The sequence below is a fragment of the Balaenoptera musculus genome, chromosome 5 (assembly GCF_009873245.2).
Source record: "Balaenoptera musculus isolate JJ_BM4_2016_0621 chromosome 5, mBalMus1.pri.v3, whole genome shotgun sequence".
Classification (NCBI taxonomy): Eukaryota; Metazoa; Chordata; class Mammalia; order Artiodactyla; family Balaenopteridae; genus Balaenoptera; species Balaenoptera musculus.
Window position 1 is genome coordinate 121059281 of NC_045789.1, and position 22413 is coordinate 121081693.

A 22413-nucleotide genomic window follows, 5' to 3' on the forward strand; every position below is an offset into this window, starting at 1 on the left:
GTTAAAGGGAAAGAGTTCTTGTAAATTTCCTCTGTAAGGAAATCATTGTTTTCTATGACTGTTCAAGCGTCTAAGTTTCAACTGGTTTCATGTTGCTGCTTTCAACTCTGTGCATGGCATTGAAGCTGATTTATTTTAAGTTCACTAGATACATAAAGTATAAAAATAGATGAATTAACCAGAACATTTATCTTATATCAGTATTAAGTGGTACATGCTTTATGTGCATATATTATCTTATTTAATCATCGTAACAATCCTATCATATAAAGTCTGTTGTTACTCTCATTTTATAGATGAGAGAACTAAATCCCACAGCCCTAAAAAACAACTTGTCGAAAGTCAGAGCTGTGATTTAGATCAGGTAATTGTACTCCAGTTTAGAGTCCCTTAATCAGTATGCTTTACCACTCCCAAGCATCGTGAGAATTTGCAAGGTGATTTTCATTTGATAAAAAGTGTGCCAGGTGGGAATAGGAAGGAAACTGAGGCACCATTCTTGCCAGCAAGGACCCAACAGTTTGAGAGAACAACTTTTTCAAGGAGTATGTTTTAAAGGTAGGATTTGACCTCTAGAACCCTCTGATTACCAAAATCATGCCCTTTCCATACGTACAGTGGTTTTGAAACCTTTGGAAGACTGTAGTTCGGAAATTGTGGTCTTATTCTAGTTTTAGGAGTATTTCTTGTTCAGAAACTTTAAAGGAGGAAATGTAATATTGGATTAACACTAAAGACTTTTCTTGTGTGTGCACACACGCAGGTGCATGTGTAATCAAATCATTTAATCTGAAATGGTGAAACTGCTGATAAAGCCAGAATATCTTGTATAATTGGTTAAAATGGGTGATCTTTTCAGGTGTGTTAAGATGAAACACTGCAGACAGGCCTTCTGAAGATCAAGAAAAGGAAAAACAGAACATTACAGACTCTGGAAAAAAAACTTGGTAAATATATTGGGTTTTCAGTTAAAGCTCAGATAGAGGAAATCTGACTTTCTGCTTCAGTTGTAATTTAACCTGATCGAATGGTCTAAGAATGGGGGTGGGGTGACAGTAGTGTATAATGTGACCTGCCATTCATTTTACCTGACTTTTGAACTATTGCTATGTGACTGACAGTTGAGTCATGTGTTTAGCTTGTGTATTGGCAGGAGAAAGCGAAGGGAATTGTTGGCTTGATTCTGTATCAAGTGTCAACTTCCTTTTCTCTCTTTTGCTTCCTCATTAATCTGCCCATTTATAAAGGGTTATAAAAAGAAAGGAAGAAAATTAGTTGACGTTTGGTTTGTTCTTCATAGAATATGTGTTTGTTTGAACTTAAGTGTATTTTTCACTATGAGTTCAATGGAGAATAGTAGAAGACATGGTTAAACATGATTGAGAAAATCTTAATTAATTTCATAAATATTTATTGAGTACCATACGTCAGGCATTTTTTCAGGCTTCTGTTAAGAGTAGTGGTCATCATGGCCCTGGAGAGTACTAGAGTAGTGAACTTTTTTCTAGAAGGTAAGATTTTTGTGAACCCATATCTTTTATTTATTTATTTATCTATCTATCTATTTATTTTTGGCTGCATTGGGTCTTCGTTGCTGCTCCTGGGCTTTCTCTAGTTGCAGCGAGCGGGAGCTACTCTTCGCTGCGGGGCGTGGGCTTCTCATTGCGGTGGTTTCTCTTGTTGTAGAGCACAGGCCCTAGGTGCATGGGCTTCAGTAGTTGTGGCACGTGGGCTCTAGAGCACAGGCTCAGTAGTGGCACACGGGCTTAGTTGCTCCGTGGGCATGTGGGATCTTCCTGGACCAGGGATCGAACCCGTGTCCCCTGCATTGGCAGGTGGATTCTTAACCACTGCACCACCAGGGAACTCCCTGAACCCGTATCTTATATAGAAGTTTTATATGCAAGGATGTTTTTGGTTTATGTAAAAGACTAGGAAAACAGCACTACTCATACAATAAGTGTTTGTATTTATAATAATTCTTTCATATTATTTTAGTTAATAAAGGAAGGCACTCTACTAGAGCTACTTTAAGGTACAGTGGGAAACTAGGATTCTTACAGACTTCACTTTAGTGTACTCTTTTCCATGTTAGAGATTGTAGTCGACCACATGTTCTTTATCCATTCATCTGTTGATGGGGACTTGGGTTGTTTCCATATCTTGGCTATTGTAAATAATGTGATATATATATATAGAATACTACTCAGCCATAAAAAAAAGATGTAACTTTGCCATTTGTGACAACATGGATGGACCTTGAGGGTATTATGCTAACTGAAATAAGATGGAGAAAGACAACATGATTTCACTCATATGTGGAATATAAAAAACAAACAAATTAAATGAACAAACCAAACAAAAACACAGTTACTGAGAACAGAGTAGTGGTTACTAGAGGGAAAGGGATTGGGGGGGGTAGGGCGAAAAGGGAAAAGGGGATCAACTGTATGGTAATGGATAGAAACTATAAATTTTTGTTGGTGAGCGCATTGTAGTTTATACAGAAGTACAAATATAATGTACACATGAAACTTATATAATGTTATAAACCAATGTTACCTCAAAAAATAAATTATAAAAAGATAGTGATAGAATTTCAAAAGTTCATGGGAGATTAAGAAAATTAACTCTTTAATTTGAGAAAATTTCAGGGAACTTATATATGACAAATAGAAAGGACATGGTCAGATGCAACAATCTGGATGATGAGTTGTAGAGAGATGAGCTTGGAAGCATGGCAGTCAATTAGAGGCTATTGTAGTAATCCACGTGGCAAATGAGAATTAGAAGCACAGTAGTGTAAATGGGAATTAAGGGATGGAGATGGATTAGATAGCTATAAAGGAGATAGAATGGATAAGATTTAGTGGGCTTGAGGGAAAGTGGAGTCAGGGTGATTTCTAGCCATTATCATGTTCAATTTTATAATTAATGTTTAATAAATATTTTCAGAATAACTGAATTATCTGATACCTGGCTTGGGAAACTGAGTGGATTCCAGGCCATTTACCGAGGGAATATATAGGAAGAGAAATAGATTGAGGAACATGGTTGGAGGAGATGAGTTCAGTTGAGGCTATTATATTTGAGGCATCTGTGACTTCCAAGAAATGTCATTAGGCAGTTGTATATACAGATCTGAGTTAAGAAGAAGACTCAGCTTGAGATATAAATTTGAAGTCACAGTTTATAGATGATAGTGAAAAGCAATGGGAATGGATGAGATCAGTCAGGAAGAAAAACATAGGGTAAAAGAAGAGAAATGAGGATGAGGAACACTAATATTTAAGGGTATTTAAGGGTAAGGTGGAAGGAAAACATACCTCAAAAGAGATGAAGTAGTGGGCAGGGAAGTGGGAGAAGATCAGCAGAGTCACAAGTAAGTGGAAGAACTGAGTTTGGAGAAAAGGAATGAGTATTAGGCATCTTTGAGACATCAAATAAAATGAGGATAACACAAATATCCATTGGACATGTCAGTTAAGTCATTGACTTCAGCAAGAGCAATTATATAGGTGGATCCAGTTCACACTGGCTAAGAGATAAGGAATTGAAATAGCTAATGTCATTTGATCTTTCAGAAAGTTTGGTTTTAAACGGGATAGAGATAGTTTGAGATAGATAGATAGATAGATGAGCTTGAGAGAGGGTTTTTGTTTTTTAAAGGTACGAATGATATGAATACATTTACCGTCTTTATTTGCTGAGGATAAGAAGCCATCAAAAAGAGAATTTGAAGATAGAAGAGTGAGGGAGAAGAATTGGTGGAGCAAGGTCATTAACCAAGTTGGAAGGGATAGAATACAAAGATGCAAGTCAGGGGTGCTTCAGATAGACCTCTCCCGAGACAGGAGGGAGGGAGGTGGTGATGATTATGGGTACAGATAAATTTGTAGGAGGCAGGATAGAGGTTGCGCCACAGAGTCCTTGCAGGAGACTCCCACTTATGGTGGAAAGAGTATATGATTCATTCATGTGATTGGTAGCCTTCTTGGTGTGGTATTGCTGACTCCTGATCATTTGGTGAAGAGGAGTGGAGTGAGGGTAGTTTAGCTTAAGATGGCAGGTATGAACCATCAGGGTAGAGATAGCTTGCAGATATCTCACAAAATTACCTTTCTCATACTTTGTATTAGTTATCTATTGCAGAGTAAGAAATTATCCCAAAACTTAGTGGCTTCAAATATTTATTATCTCAGAGTTTCTGTGGGTTGGGAATTTGGGAGTGACTGAACTGGTTGCTTCTGGCTTCAGGTCTCATGAGGTTGTAGTTGATTGGCTGGGACTTCAATCAACTGAGTGCTCAGCTGGGGCTGGAAGATTTGCCTCCATGATGGTTCATTCACATGTCTGTTGGCTGGAGGCCTGAAATCCTCACCACATGAACTTCTCTAGGGCTTCTGAAGTGTCCTAACAAGGCAGCTGTCTTCCCCTGGAGCAGATGATCAGAGAGAGAGAGAGAGAGAGAGAGAAAGAAAGGAGGAAGCTGTGATGCCATTTTTGACCCAGTCACAAACCATTGCTTTGCCCTGTTCTAGAACTGAATCACTGAGTCCAGCCCACACTTGGGAAGGGAATGAATTAAGCTCCAACTCTTGAAGGGAGGAATATCAGATACTTTTTGGACATCTTTAAAAACTACCACGCACTTTCTATCAATTGTCAGTTTCTTTAGGGGGGCAAATAAGCTCTTTAAGAATATGTAGATTCAGCCTTTATATCCAGGTGAGAGAAGTACAGAAAAGTGGGGAGGTGGTTCAGTCAGATTTGGCTCACTTTACCATTTGGTCTCCATTGCCGCTAATTAGGCTCAATAACTTGATGTGTTGCCTCTTGTAGTTAATTTAAAAAAGTGATTGCTGACCTTTGATTTAATAGAGGATTCTTTTAGGAGAAAACAATGCCATAGTGGGCAAAATATGAATTTTTTATACCAAAATATGGATTTTGGTAACATTCAATATTAGCTCCTAAACTAGAATTTAGAGGTAGAAGGAAGGAACTCATTTTTCATAGCAAAGAAATTGAGGAGTAAAAGACAAGTACAGGCTGATTTCTGTGAACATGTATGAGAGGCAATATAACACAGACTCTAAAGCCAGACTGTCTAGGTTCAAATCCCAGGTCAGCCATGTCTTAGCCGTATTTGTGCTTAGCTTCTCACTGCCACAACTTCCTCATCTGTAAAATGGGGAATTGTAAGTAGGTAGTTATTTCTGACAATTAGATCAGTAAATACATGTAAAGTGTTTAGAACAGTGCCTGGCACATAGCAAGCAGTGAATAAATGTTAGCCATTTTATGGTAGCTATATTTTATCATTATAATGGTGAGTTAATACCATGGCATGAACATTTCAAAGAGTAATATAACATTGTCCAAAATGTTTACAGTCTAAACTTTATAGACTACTCACCTTATTGGACTCTGTCACTTTTGATGTATATGGAAAGTGTGTTTCTATCCAGCTCCATATCCATTTAAAATACTGTGTCAGATATCACCAGTAGTATTGTATAAGGTCACATCTGCATTTTTTCCTGAAGCAGCCTTTTTTGTTGTAGTAGGTACATAGAAGTTCAATTTCAATTACAGCAGTGTTCTCAGTTCATAGGAATTGGCTATTAAATGGATCTTTTGGGCTCTCTGCATAGCAACATGCTAATAAAAAATAATTTCCTTGAACTTGATATGATGAGATTGTTGGTAAACACACATGACCAGTTTCTTCCTCCCTCTCCCCCATATCCAAAGACCCTATTTTATTGGGTGAGTAGTTTGAATATATATTAGGTGGGGTTTTCTGATGTGACTTAAGGCAGAAGATAACAAGATTAAGGGCCAGATAAGAAAATGGAAATACTGGTTTTATTACAAGAAACCTTCTTTAGAATTTTACTTTGCTGATGCTAGTTTTTTTAAAGTTTTATGCCTTCTGGTGTGTCAATATGGAAGGGATATATAGAATTCTAGATTAAAAGAATTAAAAGAAACTTGTAGATTGTGTTCACCAGCCAGTACAAAAAGTGAAAACAAAACCCCACAGCTAATCAATTTATGGGATGCAGAAGTTGAAGGGTTAAACTTTTCACTCATGGCACTTTCTGTTGATGTCTTTGTATTGCTGGCCATATTGAAGAATACGCTGAAGGTAGTAATTCCTTCTGGTGTGCTGTATGGAGGTGGGTAATATTTATAAATCATGGTTTCTTCTAGATTTGAAGAAGTTGAAGTTAGCTCTTTTTACCCCATCATTAGTAGATATGCTTTCTACAGCTTTTTAAGAGTTTCGTTTTGTTTTTTGTGCTTTCTATAAATATTTAGGTGAACCAGCATAAATTTCTGGCTATAGCAGTGAGGTTTGCTAAAGTGCAGTATTTTTATTGGATGATATGACTTCTTAGATGTTAACTCTTCCATATGTGACATGAAGAACCATTTTTGTAGCACAGATTATGATATTAAAAGGTACACCACATTAGTTTGTTGATTTATACTGTTTGAATCGTTGGTCACCATATCTGAATAATATCAGTACTTCAGCAATAATGGCCTGGTGACAATTGAACTTTGGTATTTGATCTGCTTTTAAGAATCTCAATAGTATTTTTAGAGCTATGTTATTCATATTAACTTAATACATTTTTTTTTTTTTTTAGTGCTCCCTAGACTCATGGCCCATGCTGTCCAAAAGTTTGGTGCATTTAATACATTTTTGATTGTCATTTATATCAACTAATTTCTTCTTTGTTATAAATTTCTGTTGTTTAATTAAATATATATATTTCTCTTTTATATTTTTATCTTTTACTAACAATACATTAGTCATTGTTTACTGGTGTGCATCTTATGGTTTTTTAACTTTCACTTTGTGTTGAACTGGTTTTCTTTGAAAAAAGAACATTAATGATAGCTTAGCTACCACTGTTATAATGTGTTTCTTGTCAAACACTTTGCTCTGAGTTTTATGTTTGCTCTTCAAGGAAGAGATGGCCATTTTACAGCTTGGAAACAGGCTCAAAGAGATTAAGTAATTTGCTCCAGTTATCTCACAGCTAAGGAAGGGCTAGAAGGGACAGAGAGAGGGAGCTTTACATTGCAAATCTGCTTTAAAGCCTATTCTGTTTGATTTCTGTTGTCTCTGATTGTTACTTTACCACTTAATTCTGTTGGTCTTTAGAGTTAGTTAATAGTTTATAGGTCAAATTGTGCTTGTTGCATGTAGAATCCTGGGGCTGAAAGGGTCCTGGAATGACTCTTTCTAGGTAGAGAGGATTATTCCCAATCTGTTTGATATAAGAGAATAATTGTCTATTTTGTTTGTTTAAATGAACAGAATAGGACATTACATAATTTTGCTTTATGTACACAAAGCTGCCAACCCTGACCACATTTTTTAAGGAAACTAAATTTGCTTTTTTTGCCCACCATCTTCTTTTTAAGGTTTTTCCCGTTTTCAGGAATCTCAGGCCTTTTGTGATATTCCTGGATCTTGCTTGTTAATGAGAAAAGTAATCTATTGAATTAATTTATACTAATAATACATGGTAATAATTAATGGTAGCTATTATTGAGATACTCTAAAGATATCTTTGCATTTTAAGAGAGAATATTGGTTGGTACTCTATTTGAAGAAATGGATGGTGGGATTTTAGGCCTTGTATCCTGATGGGCAAATTTTTTTAGGCGTAGAGGGCTCTTCAAATCACTATATGCTCAGTTGGTAATACCAACCTTTATATGCATTCCAATACTATCTTAAATGTAAATGTTTACATATTTCTTTTGCTTGAGATGTTCAATTGCAGGTACTTTTCTGTTTTGTATTATTTTATTTGTGTAGCGTCATAGAATTGGAAGGAGCATCACAGAGTCATTTGTTTCAGGCCCACTGCCTTTAGATTGCTGAGTGCTCAGACTACTTGAGCCATTGTAGAAACAGTTCAAATGAATTAAACACTTTTGAAACTTCATTTTGTATAAAAATGTTGCCATCTGATTTGTGTTTTACTTTTGCTTTGGGATGTCATTATGCCATAGGAAACTTAAGCAGTCTGTTTTGGCAGTTCCTTTGTGTTGGTATTTACTGAGCTCTTTGGGTCAATTACCTGACTTCTTAATTAAGGAGGATATAAATGACTTTGAAATTGGGACCTCTACAAAGGTATCTCAAGGTAATTTCTTACATATTTACAGAAACCAAACCGTACCTGAAAAGTTTTCAAGTAAGTGTATATTCTATAACAGTTAATGTAAAATCAGTCAAGTTTGGTTTATGGGCAAGCAATGCAAAAGTGTGTACAAAGTGCATACTTCACAGAATTTCTAGTATACAGAATGCTGCTATGTGCTAATAGGTATTCAAGCTTGATGTTGAAGAGAATGCCAATGTTGATGAAGCTTAAAGGAGAGCTATGAAGTCGATATATTTTCCAACTCTTAAAACCCATGTAGCACAGGGAACTGTATTGAATATCCTGTGATAAACCATAATGGAAAAGAATATAAAAGAAAAGAATGTCATGTGTATAACTGAGTCACTTTGCTGCACAGCAGAGATGGGCACAACAATCTTGTGCCAAACTATAGTTGATTGGCACAATCAGCTATACTTCAAAAAAAATTAAAAAAACAAAGAAACAAACAAAAAAACCCCAGGTAGTTTCCTTTATGGAAAAGGAACAGTGATTAAATTCAAAGAACTTTAATATAATGGTCTGAAGGTATGTGAATGCCTTTTATACAAATAATTGTGACTTTATTGTTGCATGAGGGATTTGAGTATGATTAATTTTTTTCCTTCATTTTTGTTATATTTGGAATTGGGTTATCAAAAGGATATTTTGATATCCTTTTCTTAAACTCAAGTGAATGAAAACCAAATTTTCTTGAGTGTGAAAAAGATCATTTAGGACGCTCTTGGCCTTGAGTACAGTGGAAATACTTGCTTACCTTTGGCAATAGCTCATAATGATGTACTTTTTATAATGACGCATTTATTTTCATTCATTTATGAAACAAGTATTTATTGAGAGACTACTGCATACCAGGAACTTTGTTGGATATTGCACACTCAATGAATAGGGCGAGCATATCCTTAAAGAGCAGTTAGCTGTCTAGGTGGGGAGACAGACTTCTAAACTGATAATTACAATACAGTGTGATAAATGCTAATATACAGTTACCACTGTGGGCATCTGGAGCTCACTACCGCTGGGGAACTCGCGGAGACTAAATAAAATATTCCTCAGAGTTATCCCAAGCCAAGAGCAGGGAAGCTGCAGGCGTTTACCCGCCAACCTCCTAGCCATCATTGACATTAACTCTGGCATTTCTGGCTTGCCCTGAGGACAAACTGAGCATGTTCCTGCAGCCAGAAAGCAGCCTACAGTAGGATGTTACAGGTGTTCAGAATGAATAATCTTCTGGTGTAGAGGTGAACGTCAACAGTTTATGGGCAAGACACCAATGGCATTTGTTGCCAGTATCAGGCGTTTACACAATGTATTATCTACTATGTGCTACGCATTGTTCTAAATGCTTTACATATCTGAACTCATCAATTCTCACTGTACAACTCTGTGAGGTAGGTACTGTTAGTGTTCTCATTTAACAGATGAAGAAATAGAGCACAGAGTGGTTAGGTAACTTTCCCATGATCACATAGCTATAATGTCAGAGCTGGTTTTTAAACTTTATTTATTTATTTATTTATTTTTGGCTGTGTTGGGTCTTCGTTTCTGTGCAAGGACTTTCTCTAGTTGCGGCAGGCGGGGGCCACTCTTCATCGCGGTGCGCGGGCCTCTCACTATCGCAGCCTCTCTTGTTGCGGAGCACAGGCTCCAGACGCGCAGGCTCAGTAGTTGTGGCTCACGGGCCTAGTTGCTCCGTGGCATGTGGGATCTTCCCAGACCAGGGCTCGAACCCGTGTCCCCTGCATTGACAGGCAGATTCTCAACCACTGTGCCACCAGGGAAGCCCAGAACTGGTTTTTGAACCCAGGTGGTCTAGTACAGAGTCCATGCTCTCAGTCCACATAATGGTCTGCTTCTGGAACAATACAGCCTGAAGCAGGGCCTTTTGACTCTTCTGTTTTCCCTTGGTAACTGCTTCCTCTTTCTCCCTTCCTCCAGTCTCTTTCCTGTTTAGTGTTCTCTACTTCCTTCCTTGTTTGTAGCTTGCCCCTCTCTAGAACAGTACAGCTGTTCAGCTTCCATTCTTACACTCAAGGCTATCAAATCAAATAATTCTTGCTAAGGTGTTAAGTGATCTTACTGATGTTTTGATGAAGGCTTTGAGTTTCATATTGCTTGGTATTTGCATTTTAATTTTTAAAAAAGACAAAGATTTAAGAACCCTAGAAGGAAAGACATGATGGTAGAATGACGGAAGGTCAAGTTGATATTTTTGGGTTAGGAAACACCTATTCCTTGGCCATAGTTATAAGGAGAGGCCAAGGGGTGTGCTTGGGCAAGAAAAGCCCCTTTCTCGCCTGTCATTTCCTGTCTTCCAGCCACCACCCTCCCTTTTTTCTTTTTAAATTATGGAAGAATTACAAGCCAATTGTAAAACATTTAAATAATACTTAGTTATCAAGAGTAAAAGTGAAAGTCCTGCTTTACTGATTCTTTGCCTTCCCCCAAATCTCCTCCCACTGCTCTTGGAGGTAATGGCTTAGCTAATGTTTTTGCAGATTAATAAAAGTATATACATATGCACACACAATATATGTACATGCATATGTGGTGTATCTGTATGGTGTATATATGTAATACACATAATGGATAGTCTTTTTTAAAAATGTAAGTGGAATACTATACATCTTTTCGCTCAACTTGCTTTTCTCCTGCTAACATTACATGTAGCCTGGACATTTCTCTGTATTATCCCCTATAGAGCTATTTTATTCTTTTAAAAAGGCTGCATATTATTTCACATGGTAATAGTATTTATGTGGTAAGAGTGTACCATAATTTATTTAACTATTTTCCTATTAATTGACATTTTTTCTGTTTTCTCAGTATGATATATAATGTTGCAGTGATTGTCCTTGAAAAAACATCTTTGTGTCTAAGTATTAATGAGAAATAAATAGAGCCTTAGAACTAAAATGTTCAAGTCAAAGCATGTACATTTTTATAGTATCTGATAAATTGGTCTTCTCAAAGGCAGTTTACTCCCATCAACTGTATAAGTGCCCATTTCCCCATACTTTTGCCAATGTAGTTGTTTTCAGTCTATCTAATTTTCGCTTATAGTGGGTGATAAATTGTGATTATCCCCAATTGCTAGTGATATTGATTATCTTTCTCTGTGAATTGCCTGTTTATATATTTTCTCATTTTTCTATCAGATTATTTGTATTTTTTGTATTGACTTGTAGGATGACCTCTATTCTTGTAGGACCAATCAAGATTTGGAGTTCTATCTTTAAAAGTCTGATGATGCAAGTATTAGATGTTAGATAGTTTTATTCCTTCCTGCTAGTGGAAGAGAAAATAGGTTGAATGTAGTATTTGAAAAGATTTTACAGATAATTCATTTTGAAAAGTAATCTTTTTTGGAAAGCTATTTCTAAGAATGTTGGTAGTAGTGGTGGTATTAAATTAGGGACTTTGATAAATCTCTGGTTGTTTCTGTGTTTGATTAAACTGTTTCACATTTTCATGCTTTTCTTTGTATGCCACTAAAATATTAATTGCCACAATTTCTTTTCTAATGTGGACATCAGTTTTGAAATGAGTACCATGGATTTCAGGAAGAATGAAAAGAAGAATATAGGTGAATCATGAAAATATTGAGAGAACATGTCTTAAAACATGTAGATTAGTGTTACCTTCTTACGTAATAGATAAAAATGCCATTTAAAATGATATGATACTTGAAAACAGTGGCTGTGTTCAAGGCATTGTCACTGGTATTTTGGATACAAAGATGACTAAAACAATCTCTGTTGGTCATTATGATTCAGAAGAGAGAGGCAAGATAGATTAGATTCAGGTTATGCATCTTTGGCAGGAATATCAAGGAAGTGAGGCTGTCTTCTTCTATTAAAAAGTGCACGATTTTGATTTGTCCCTATATTGATGGTGTTTACGTTGATCACTTAGTTAATTGCCAGCTTTTTCAGAGTTCCTCTTTTTCCCTTTGTCATTAATAATTATTTTGGGAGGCAGTTATTTTGAGATGATATGAGTATCCTGTTGCTCATCAAAATTTAATTGATTATTTATATTTGTATGGACTCATAGATTTGTATTTATTAAATGGGTTGTAATTTATTACTGTTATTTATTTTACTGCTTAAATTGCCCCAGATTTTGCCAGTGGGAGCCTCTGGTTTTTATGTCCTTTTGACATGTTCCCATCATTCTTTGAATACTTCTTTCCTTTCTGGAAAACAAGGCTCATCTTGACTTTCCCTGCCCTAGTTGTGGAATCAGCCATTTCTTCAAGGAGCTCTCTTAATAGAAAACCGTTTTTAGAAGAAAAGTTCTCTGCTCATTTGTATTGGGGTGTTGCTGCTCTCAGGGCCTGTTAATGAACATATGCATACATATACATGTATACATTTACAGCTATATTTGTTTCTATATCCGTTTATATTGAAAACCGTACCTCCAGTTCTTATCCAACACCACAGGCTTAATTCTGATTTTCTTCCTTTATATATCCTCTAGCAGTGAGAAACTTGGCTCCCATTATTCTTGATATGTTTACTTACTTGATTAATCCCCTCCCCCATCCCCTGCATGGGCTGTCTCCCAGGTGTTCGCCCTTCGTATCCTGCTCCTGCATCAATGCAGTACCCCAGATCGCCCTCCTGCATGGAAGCGCTACCCATCTCTTTGGGGTCTGATGCCTTCCACTTGGGTTCTGACACCCTGCACCAGGCAACCTGCCTGTGTGGATGACCTCACTCGCCCAAGCTCTGACACCTTGAGCTGGACTGCTTCTCCTGCCCCTCTCCCCCTGCCTTGGACCCTCGTCCTTCCACTCAGTCTCCAGCACCCTGTGCCTGACCTCTTCCCTGCAAGTATCGCCTCCTCATCCTGCTATGGCTTCAGTACCCTGAAATACTGCCACTTTTCCACTAGCCTCATCACCGCACAAATGGGTATTTAAAGGTATTATTTGGCTCTGATATTCTACTCTAGGCCACTGAGACTCCTGTCCCTCTCTCCCCCATGTGCAGGTGCCTGCCTTACTCTGCTTCACCTTATGGCTTTTTAAATTTTATTTATTTATTTGTTTGTTTATTTATTTATTTAATAGGAGATGGAGCAATCTGCTCTCTCTCTTTTTTTAAATTAATTGGTTTATTTATTTATTTTTGGCTGCCTTCCGTCTTTGTTGCTGCGCGCGGGCTTTCTCTAGTTGCGGCGAGCGGGGGCTACTCTTTGTTGCGGTGCGTGGGCTTCTCATTGCGGTGGCTTCTCTTGCTGCGGAGCACGGGCTCTAGGCGCACGGGCTTCAGCAGTTGTGGCTCGGGGGCTCTAGTTGTGGCACATGGGCCTAGTTGCTCTGTGGCATGTGGGATCTTCCCGGACCAGGGCTCGAACCCATGTCCCCTGCATTGGCAGGCAGACTCTTAACCACTGTGCCACTAGGGAAGTCCCACGTTATGGCTTTTAGACCGAACTGTTCAGGAAGGGAAGAGGAAGAGGAAACAACCAATTTGTTTTTTATTCCATCATTTGCTCCATGAAAAGGTTTTGCAGTAGGTTCTTATATCAGTCTCCACTTCCTCTTCCTTAAGGGATTGGTGGTGTGCCACTTAAACAGTGTAGCAAAGCATAGAGCCCCGTTTCAGTCTGGATTTTCTGTGTCCAGTGTTGTTTTTACTCACTTACTTTATGCCAAAATGTCTACTTTTTACTTTAGGGCCCTTGGTAAGTCTTAGCCTTTACTTCTGTGTTTGCTCAAAATATGTTCTTTTAACTATTGAGCCTTTATCTGTTGATTTCTCTTAAAGGTTTTGCATTAACTATTAATTGGACAAATGTTGGTTATAACTGTGTGATACTGCAGTTTTCTCTCTTGGTAACTTGAATACCCTCTTTCTAATTACACTCTCTTTGGCTGTGGGTTGTTACAGTGGTGGGTGGTCCAGGTGATTTTGCATGAGGACTGTAGATCCTTTTGGTGGATAGATCACTTTCCCTTTTATGTGGAGATCCGAATGCCAGGGTGCATCCCTCATGGAGCATCCCCTAGGAGCCACCAGGTGCTCTTTTCATCCTCAGTAGTGTGCTGGTGATACATCTGTAAAATGGTAAAAATAAGTATGAAATAGGTATAGATGTTATTTTATGATATGTAAACCATTATATAATATGTAAATATTTGGTTTTAGATTATAGGTCTTTTCAAAGTGTTTTCTCTCTTTTAAAATTTTTACTTCTTCTAGTCTACAGAACTGAAAAGGGAAGAAAGAAAGCTCATGTTGTAAAAGTTAGCCTCCAAATTTTAAGTTGCTAGTTGACAGATTTTTCAAAGCCTTGAAAAATACAACATTTTTCCCAGTTTTATTGAAATATAATTGACATATAACATTGTATTAGTTAAATGTATACAACATAATGATTTGATATATGTGTATATTGCAAAATGATCACCACAGTAAGTTTAGATAACATCCATCACCTCGCATAGTTACACATTGTTCGTTTTTGTGATGTGAACTTTTAAGATCTCTTAGCAACTTTCAAATATGCAATACAGTGTTGTTAACTATAGTCACCATGCTGTTCATTACACTCCCAGAACTTATTTATCTTATAACTGGAAGTTTGTGCCCTTTGAACATCTTCAATCATTTCCGCCACCCCACGCCTTTGGCCGCCACCAGTATTTTCAATATGTGAACATTTTTTACTCTCTAAACCATAGGAAAAAAGGTTCACTGAAAAATGAAAACATTAAAAAAATTTCTTTAGCCATCTTGCCCTTAGGTTTGTGTATCACTTTTAATAATAAACCTTTTTTTATGAGCTCTTCATTTTTAAAAAATGCATGTTTAATTTGCCTCTAAATTATACTGATTTCAACAATGTAGAAATATGAAATATTGTAATCTCTTGTAGATAGTATCTTGCAATGTTGTCTCACCCAGTTTTTAAACTTGTTTTGTGATCTATGAAGATAGATTTGTGGCGAGTAAACAGAAAACACTTTTAAGTTGACAAGCTAACTGTACTGAATTTCATCTAGAAAGTTGTCCTCACATATTCTTCCTGTTTTAAAATCTGTTTTTCTAGTTGTTCATAAAAGTCACATATACTGTTTGGTCTTAAGGGATTATTAACTGCATAGCTTTCTTTGTCTAGCTTCTGTCCCCCCTTTTTCTGATTTATCACAAGATAATTTTGTTATCGGTGGGTTGGGTTAGTCATGCTAATACTGTATTATCAGAGGGATAATTTTCTTGTTTCTTAGATCATAAAATCAGAACTTTCATTCCTCACTTTTTGTTCATTCTCAGTACGTACACACACACACACACACACACACACACACACACACACTCTTGCATACACACACACATACACATACATTTTTCATGTCTGATCACAATTTGACATATGTTGTAATTTATCCTGAGCATCCGGTAGCAGGAGATCTGCTTACTGTCTGAACTATCCAGAGTGAATCTAAACTAGGAAGATTGTTTCTCCATGGAATAATGGGAATACACAGCTGATAGAGGTTAAGAAGGATTAATATAACTTAATATATAAATATATTATTATTAAGTAGCAGTTTTTAGGACAAGTCTAGGTGAATTTGTCTAGTGTAGATGATTAATACTTACTCCTTTATTGTTGAGATAAATATCTTAGATTAGATTTAAGAATAATTATGTCCCTCTTATTTTGAGCCAGAGTATAGTAAATGAACCTGAGTCTCTATTCATACTTAGAATGGTGAAATCAGGACATTAAAAATATGATACATTGTTTTATATTTTATGTAGAAATGTGGACATGTTTGTTGTTTGTTATATTTTTGCATTCTTATTGAAGAAAGCAGAATATGATTTAATAAACTTTCACATTTATTAAATTCACCTGATTTTCCCCTTACATAGATTAAGTTCTGAATTTAACCTTTGAACTCTTTCAGGCCTTTAGATGCTATTCTGGAAAAACTTAAGTAATGGATCAAAGGAAGAATGAGAGTATTGTTCCTAGTATCACTCAATTGGAAGATTTTCTTACAGAACACAATTCCAACGTTGTTTGGCTTCTTGTTGGTAAGTAGAATATATTTTCTTGTACTTTATTGTTTTTTGTGTGTGGATTAAAAACTGCCACATTTTAAGCAGTGGTTGACTGAAGTTAGAATGCTTACACTACCATTTGTTTATTTTTGGGGGAGAAGATTTTAATCTATGCTTCTATGAATATTTGCTCTGGAAACTGCTCTGGAAGGCTATTTTCCTTAGACTGCCTCCTTGTCTGACTTAAGAGAAGTGGGATGAGAAGAAAGACATACCTTATCTTTCCTGTTTCAGATCAGCTCTTCCATTCCCCATCCCAACATATAAGCAAACACTTTTGTTTTATTATAAAAGTGATAAATCCTCGTGGTAAATATGTTTTTGCCTAATTAATCTTCTCATCTCTTTCCTCACTCTTTATGCACTTGACAGTGGGCTTTTCCAGTAATAAGTTTTTTTGTCTTATATTGCCAAACTTTTCTAGGTGTACACAAATAATACAAGGCAGTGTATGCTTAAATTGCGGAGAGAGGGAAGAAATACGAGTGAATGAATGAGTATGAACAAATAAGAAGGAGAAATACAAATAAAATACCAAGGAAGGGAGAGATTACTGTAGGCTGTTACTGCCCAGGATGTTTTGTGGAAGAATGGTGTTTGATTTGAATTTTAGCATGGGAATTAGAAAGATACAGAGAGGAAAATAGGAAGGGTAAGATGGGGTGAGAGAGGAAAGGGAGGGTAATGGTAATATTTATTGAGGTAATATTTATTGAGCATCCTATGTGTGCCACATGCCCCAGGCATTTTGCATATGTTGTCTCACTTAATGCTCACAGCAGACTTATGAGGGTAGGTGTTATTTTCCTATTAACATGTCGGGGAATTGAGGCCCGTAAGGATTAATTAACTTACACAGGTTACACAGCTCTTTTTTTCTGAGTGCAGGCTTATGCTTCTTTCATGACACTGCAGGATGCATGGTAGGGTTACGGTAGAGGTGAAGTGTATATAAAGGGAATTATAATGATTCATGATTTGTAGGTAGGATTGGATTACCATTTCAACTTCAAGTTTTTTTTTTCCTAATTGACAAACATGAACTACTGTAAATTATCATTAACGAAAAATTAAAAGTAAAATGAAATGCAAAGCAGTACTATGAAATATAACTTCATAGAAGCAGCATTGAAAATTGCCTTTTAGTTTACTTAAAGGCAGAATTCTTTCTTTTTTTCTTTTTAACATTTATTTATTTATTTTGGCCGTGCTGGGTCTTAGTTGCAGCAATCGGGATCTTCATTGCGGCATACGGGATCTTTAGTTGCAGCATGCGGACTCTTAGTTGCAGCATGCATGCGGGGTCTAGTTCCCGACCAGGGACCAAACCTGGGCCCACTGTGTTGGGAGCGTGGAGTCTTACCCACTGGACCACCAGGGAAGTTCCGGCAGAATTCTTTCTTATTTCCTATGTACCCCTTCTGTCACCTTGAATTTCTCATTTTCACATTGTATACAGCTCCTTTCTTTAAGGTGAAAATAATAGCAACGACCAGAAAAAACTTGAGGGATTGTTTAATCCCTCTGTTTTACTAATGGCCTTACGCTATTGAAGGGGATGGAGGGACATGATTCAATGAAAAGGCCATAATCCTCAGGTGGTTACTCTCTGGGAAAGAAGCGTACTTTCTCAGCAAATACCTTTTGCCTTTGTGAAGGGCCCGTAACTACCTGCTCTTCACACAGTGATTTACAGTAAAAATTAATGCAAAATGACTTTAAGCTTAAAACAATGTTGTACCATCAAAATAAGTGTTCAAAAGAATTGTTCTAGAAATAATTTTTATGGTCAAATCATAGCACTTGCTACCTCAAAGCTATTACCGTCAATCTAAGCTACCTTGAGGAATGTTGTATTTTGACTCTCAGTGACTGCTTTGTTTTATCTATGTTAAATAATTTTTTAAAAATTTTACGAACTTAATATGATGTTGCTAAAAGGTTATACATATTAAATTGCTTTATATTACTGTCTTAATCTAGAAAATAGTTATACTATTTAAACGGATAAGTAAAAGAAAATTTATTGAAAAATACTTTCTTGTGTTTTGCGTTTTGTATGTTTATGAACTAGGTTTTTTGGGAATATTATAAATTTTATAGGTGACCATAAACTTTTCATGAAAAATTCATAATCAAATTTAGAATATCATTTACTGTAGTAATATTTACTGGTGTTCTTTAAAAGTAAGTTATTGTCTTATCAATTGCAGCAAAATAGTATTTGGTGGCCTATTTAATATAGATATATCTTGAAGTAGGTTAAAATTGTCACTTCTTTCCAATAGTACTTTAAAAGCAGAGACTGTTGATTTTTTTAAAAAGTGACTTTTCGGGCTTCCCTGGTGCCACAGTGGTTAAGAATCCACCTGCCAGTGCAGGGGACACGGGTTCGAGCCCTGGTCCAGGAAGATCCCACATGCCGTGGAGCAGCTAAGCCCGTGTGCCACAACTACTGAGCCTGCACTCTAGATCCCGTGAGCCACAACTACTGAGCCCATGTGCCACAACTACTGAAGCCCGCACGCCTGGAGCCCGTGCTCCACAATAAGAGAAGCCACCACAATGAGAAGCCCACACCCCACAACGAAGAGTAGCCCCCGCTCGCCACAACTAGAGAAAGCCCGTGCGCAGCAACAAAGATCCAACACAGCCAAAAATAAAATAAATAAATTTATTTTTTAAAAAAAGTGACTTTTCTATGATGTAAAAAAAACATCAGTTTTCTTTATTTTTTTTAAAAAATTATTTCCCTTTATTTTTTAATTAATTAATTTATTTTAGTTTTGGCTGTGTTGGGTCTTCGTTTCTGTGCGAGGGCTTTCTCTAGTTGTGGCAAGTGGGGGCCACTCTTCATCGCGGTGCGCGGGCCTCTCACTATCGCGGCCTCTCTTGTTGCGGAGCACAGGCTCCAGACGCGCAGGCTCAGTAGTTGTGGCTCACGGGCCTAGTTGCTCCGCGGCATGTGGGATCTTCCCAGACCAGGGCTCGAACCCGTGTCCCCTGCATTAGCAGGCAGATTCTCAACCACTGCGCCACCAGGGAAGCCCAGTTTTCTTTATTTTTAAGTGGACTGTATTAGGAGTGAGCTTTTAGCCTAATAAAGGTAGTTTTTTTTTTTCATAATATTCAGAAATATGGGCTTTTTCATCTCAGAACATCTTTGTGTATGTTTAATAACTAAAACAGTACAAAGGAGTGAAAAAGGAAACAGGAAAAAAAGGAAAGCAGTTTTACTTGAAACATTGCTTTACTTCATCGGATTGAAATCTGTGTTTTTCTGGCTAATGACTTAAAGAGAATGAAGAAAGTTGGATAAAGAATCAACTTCTGGTTTTGAAAATTCAAGTATTAAATTGTAAGAGGACATTTTACCATATGGAAGTAAATCCTCTCATTTCTGAACATGATAAATGATCTTTCACAAATTTTTATTGAGATATTAAGATGATTGAAGGATACATATAGTGAGATCCTTTTTTTTTTGCATTTTTTTTCTCCCAACAGCTACCATTTTGTCCTGTGGATGGATTATTTATCTCACGTATTATAATTCTCGGAATGTTGGTCTTATTTTAACACTGGTTCTTAACAGATTATACAAGCATGGCTATATCCATATTGGTAAGTTTGAGTAATTTTTTTCTTCTGTGTAATCTTGAGATATATATTGTAAATATGTATTTTATAAACAGATAGTAGCTTTAGAAATTTACCTTTGTTTTATGAAAGTTAAACTAATCTAACTGGAATTCCTCTTATATAGCATATAGTTCAAGTAGAGTTGAACTACCACTTGGTTATGTCCTTTACCTCATTCTTATTTCTTAAAGTGTTTCTAAGTGTTTTTTTTTTTTTTTTGGCGTATAAGAGATAATCATTAAAATAATTTGAAAAATCTAGACATATAAAATATGGAACTAGAAGTTTCTTAAGGTCCTACTATCCAAAGAAAATTTCTAATGCTTGATGAAGTTTTACTGTTTATTTTTAAACTGATACCTAAAAAATCTATAACTGTAAGTGGAATCATCTTGTGTATTTCATTTTGTAGCCTTCTTTATTAATTTAGCTTGACTACTTATAAATGGGAAGTTTGCAAATAGATAGGAGGGTGTATTAGGAAGTTATATGCCTTAGAAAGCCCTAAACCACTGGGAAAGAGGGGTGAAGGGTCAGCAAATAGAATGTTTCTGATCTTCCTTAGAGTTGAGTACCTCTTAGTGGTCAAAAATAAAACTTCTCTCAAACGTAAGTAGTCTTTCATTAATTTGAGGCAATGACTGGTTCCTGGGGTCACCCAAATTAATGGAGGAGAATGGTGAATTAGTCACTGCTTTGGGTTTTTTGTTTGTTTGTTTGTTTGTTTATACTGCAGGTTCTTATTAGTCATCAATTTTATACACATCAGTGTATATATGTCAATCCCAATCGCCCAATTCAGCACACCACCATCCCCACGCCACTGTGGTTTTCCCCCCTTGGTGTCCATACATTTGTTCTCTACATCTGTATCTCAACTTCTGCCCTGCAAACCGGTTCATCTATACCATTTTTCTAGGTTCCACATACATGCGTTAATGTATGATATTTGTTCTTCTCTTTCTGACTTACTTCACTCTGTATGACAGTCTCTAGATCCATCCATGTCTCAACAGATGGCTCAATTTCGTTCCTTTTTATGGCTGAGTAATATTCCATTGTATATATGTACCCTACTTCTTAATCCATTCGTCTGTCGATGGGCATCTAGGTTGATTCCATGACCTGGCTATTGTAAATAGTGCTGCAATGAACATTGGGGTGCATGTGTCTTTTTGAATTATGGTTTTCTCTGGGTATATGCCCAGTAGTGGGATTGCTGGATCATATGGTAATTCTGTTTTTGGTGTTTTAAGGAACCTCCATACTGTTCTCCATAGTGGCTGTATCAATTTACATTCCCACCAACAGTGCAAGAGGGTTCCGTTTTCTCCACACCCTCTCCAGCATTTGTTGTTTGTAAATTTTCTGATGATGCCCATTCTAACTGGTGTGAGGTGATACCTCATTGTAGTTTTGATTTGCATTTCTCTAATAATTAGTGATGTTGAGCATCTTTTCATGTGCTTCTTGGCCATCTGTATGTCTTCTTTGGAGAAATGTCTGTTTAGGTCTTCTGCCCATTTTTGGATTGGGGTGTTTGTTTCTTTAATATTGAGCTGCATGAGCTGTTTATATATTTTGGAGATTAATCCTTTGTCCGTTGATTCGTTTGCAAATATTTTCTCCCATTCTGAGGATTGTCTTTTCATCTTGTTTATGGTTTCCTTTGCTGTGCAAAAGCTTTGAAGTTTCATTAGGTCCCATTTGTTTATTTTTGTTTTTATTTCCATTACTCTAGGAGGTGGATCAAAAAAGATCTTGCTGTGATTTATGTCAAAGAGTGTTCTTCCTATGTTTTCCTCTAAGAGGATTATAGTGTCTGGTCTTACATTTAGGTCTCGAATCCATTTTGAGTTTATTTTTGTGTATGGTGTTAGGGAGTGTTCTAATTTCATTCTTTTACATATAGCTGTACAGTTTTCCCATCACCACTTATTGAAGAGACTTCTTCTCTCCATTGTATATCCTTGCCTCCTTTGTCATAGATTAGTTGACCATAGGTGCGTGGGTTTATCTCTGGGCTTTCTATCTTGTTCCATTGATCTATGTTTCTGTTTTTGTGCCAGTACCATATTGTCTTGATTACTGTAGCTTTGTAGTATAGTCTGAAGTCAGGGAATCTGATTCTTCCAGCTCCATTTTTTTCCCTCAAGACTGCTTTGGCTATTCGGGGTCTTTTGTGTCTCCATACAAATTTTAAGATGATTTGTTCTAGTTCTGTAAAAAATGCCATTGGTAATTTGATAGGGGGTGCATTGAATCTGTAGATTGCTTTGGGTAGTATAGTCATTTTCACAATATTGATTCTTCCAATCGAAGAACATGGTATATCTCTCCATCTGTTGGTATCATCTTTAATTTCTTTCATCAGTGTCTTATAGTTCTCTGCATATAGGTCTTTTGTCTCCCTAGGTAGGTTTATTCCTAGGTATTTTATTCTTTTTGTTGCAATGGTAAATGGGAGTGTTTCCATAATTTCTCTT

General features: G+C 36.7%; 1 protein-coding gene across 1 annotated transcript in view; it reads left to right on the forward strand.

Moving 5' to 3' along the window:
- The window catches only part of KIAA1109 (KIAA1109 ortholog), a 203056-nt gene that overhangs the window by 836 nt on the left and 179807 nt on the right, over nt 1–22413 (forward strand). Inside the window, 3 exon segments of the mRNA XM_036852538.1 lie at nt 860–947; nt 16129–16258; nt 19793–19909. Coding sequence (XP_036708433.1) covers nt 16162–16258; nt 19793–19909 — 214 coding nt within the window. The 5' untranslated portion in view covers nt 860–947; nt 16129–16161.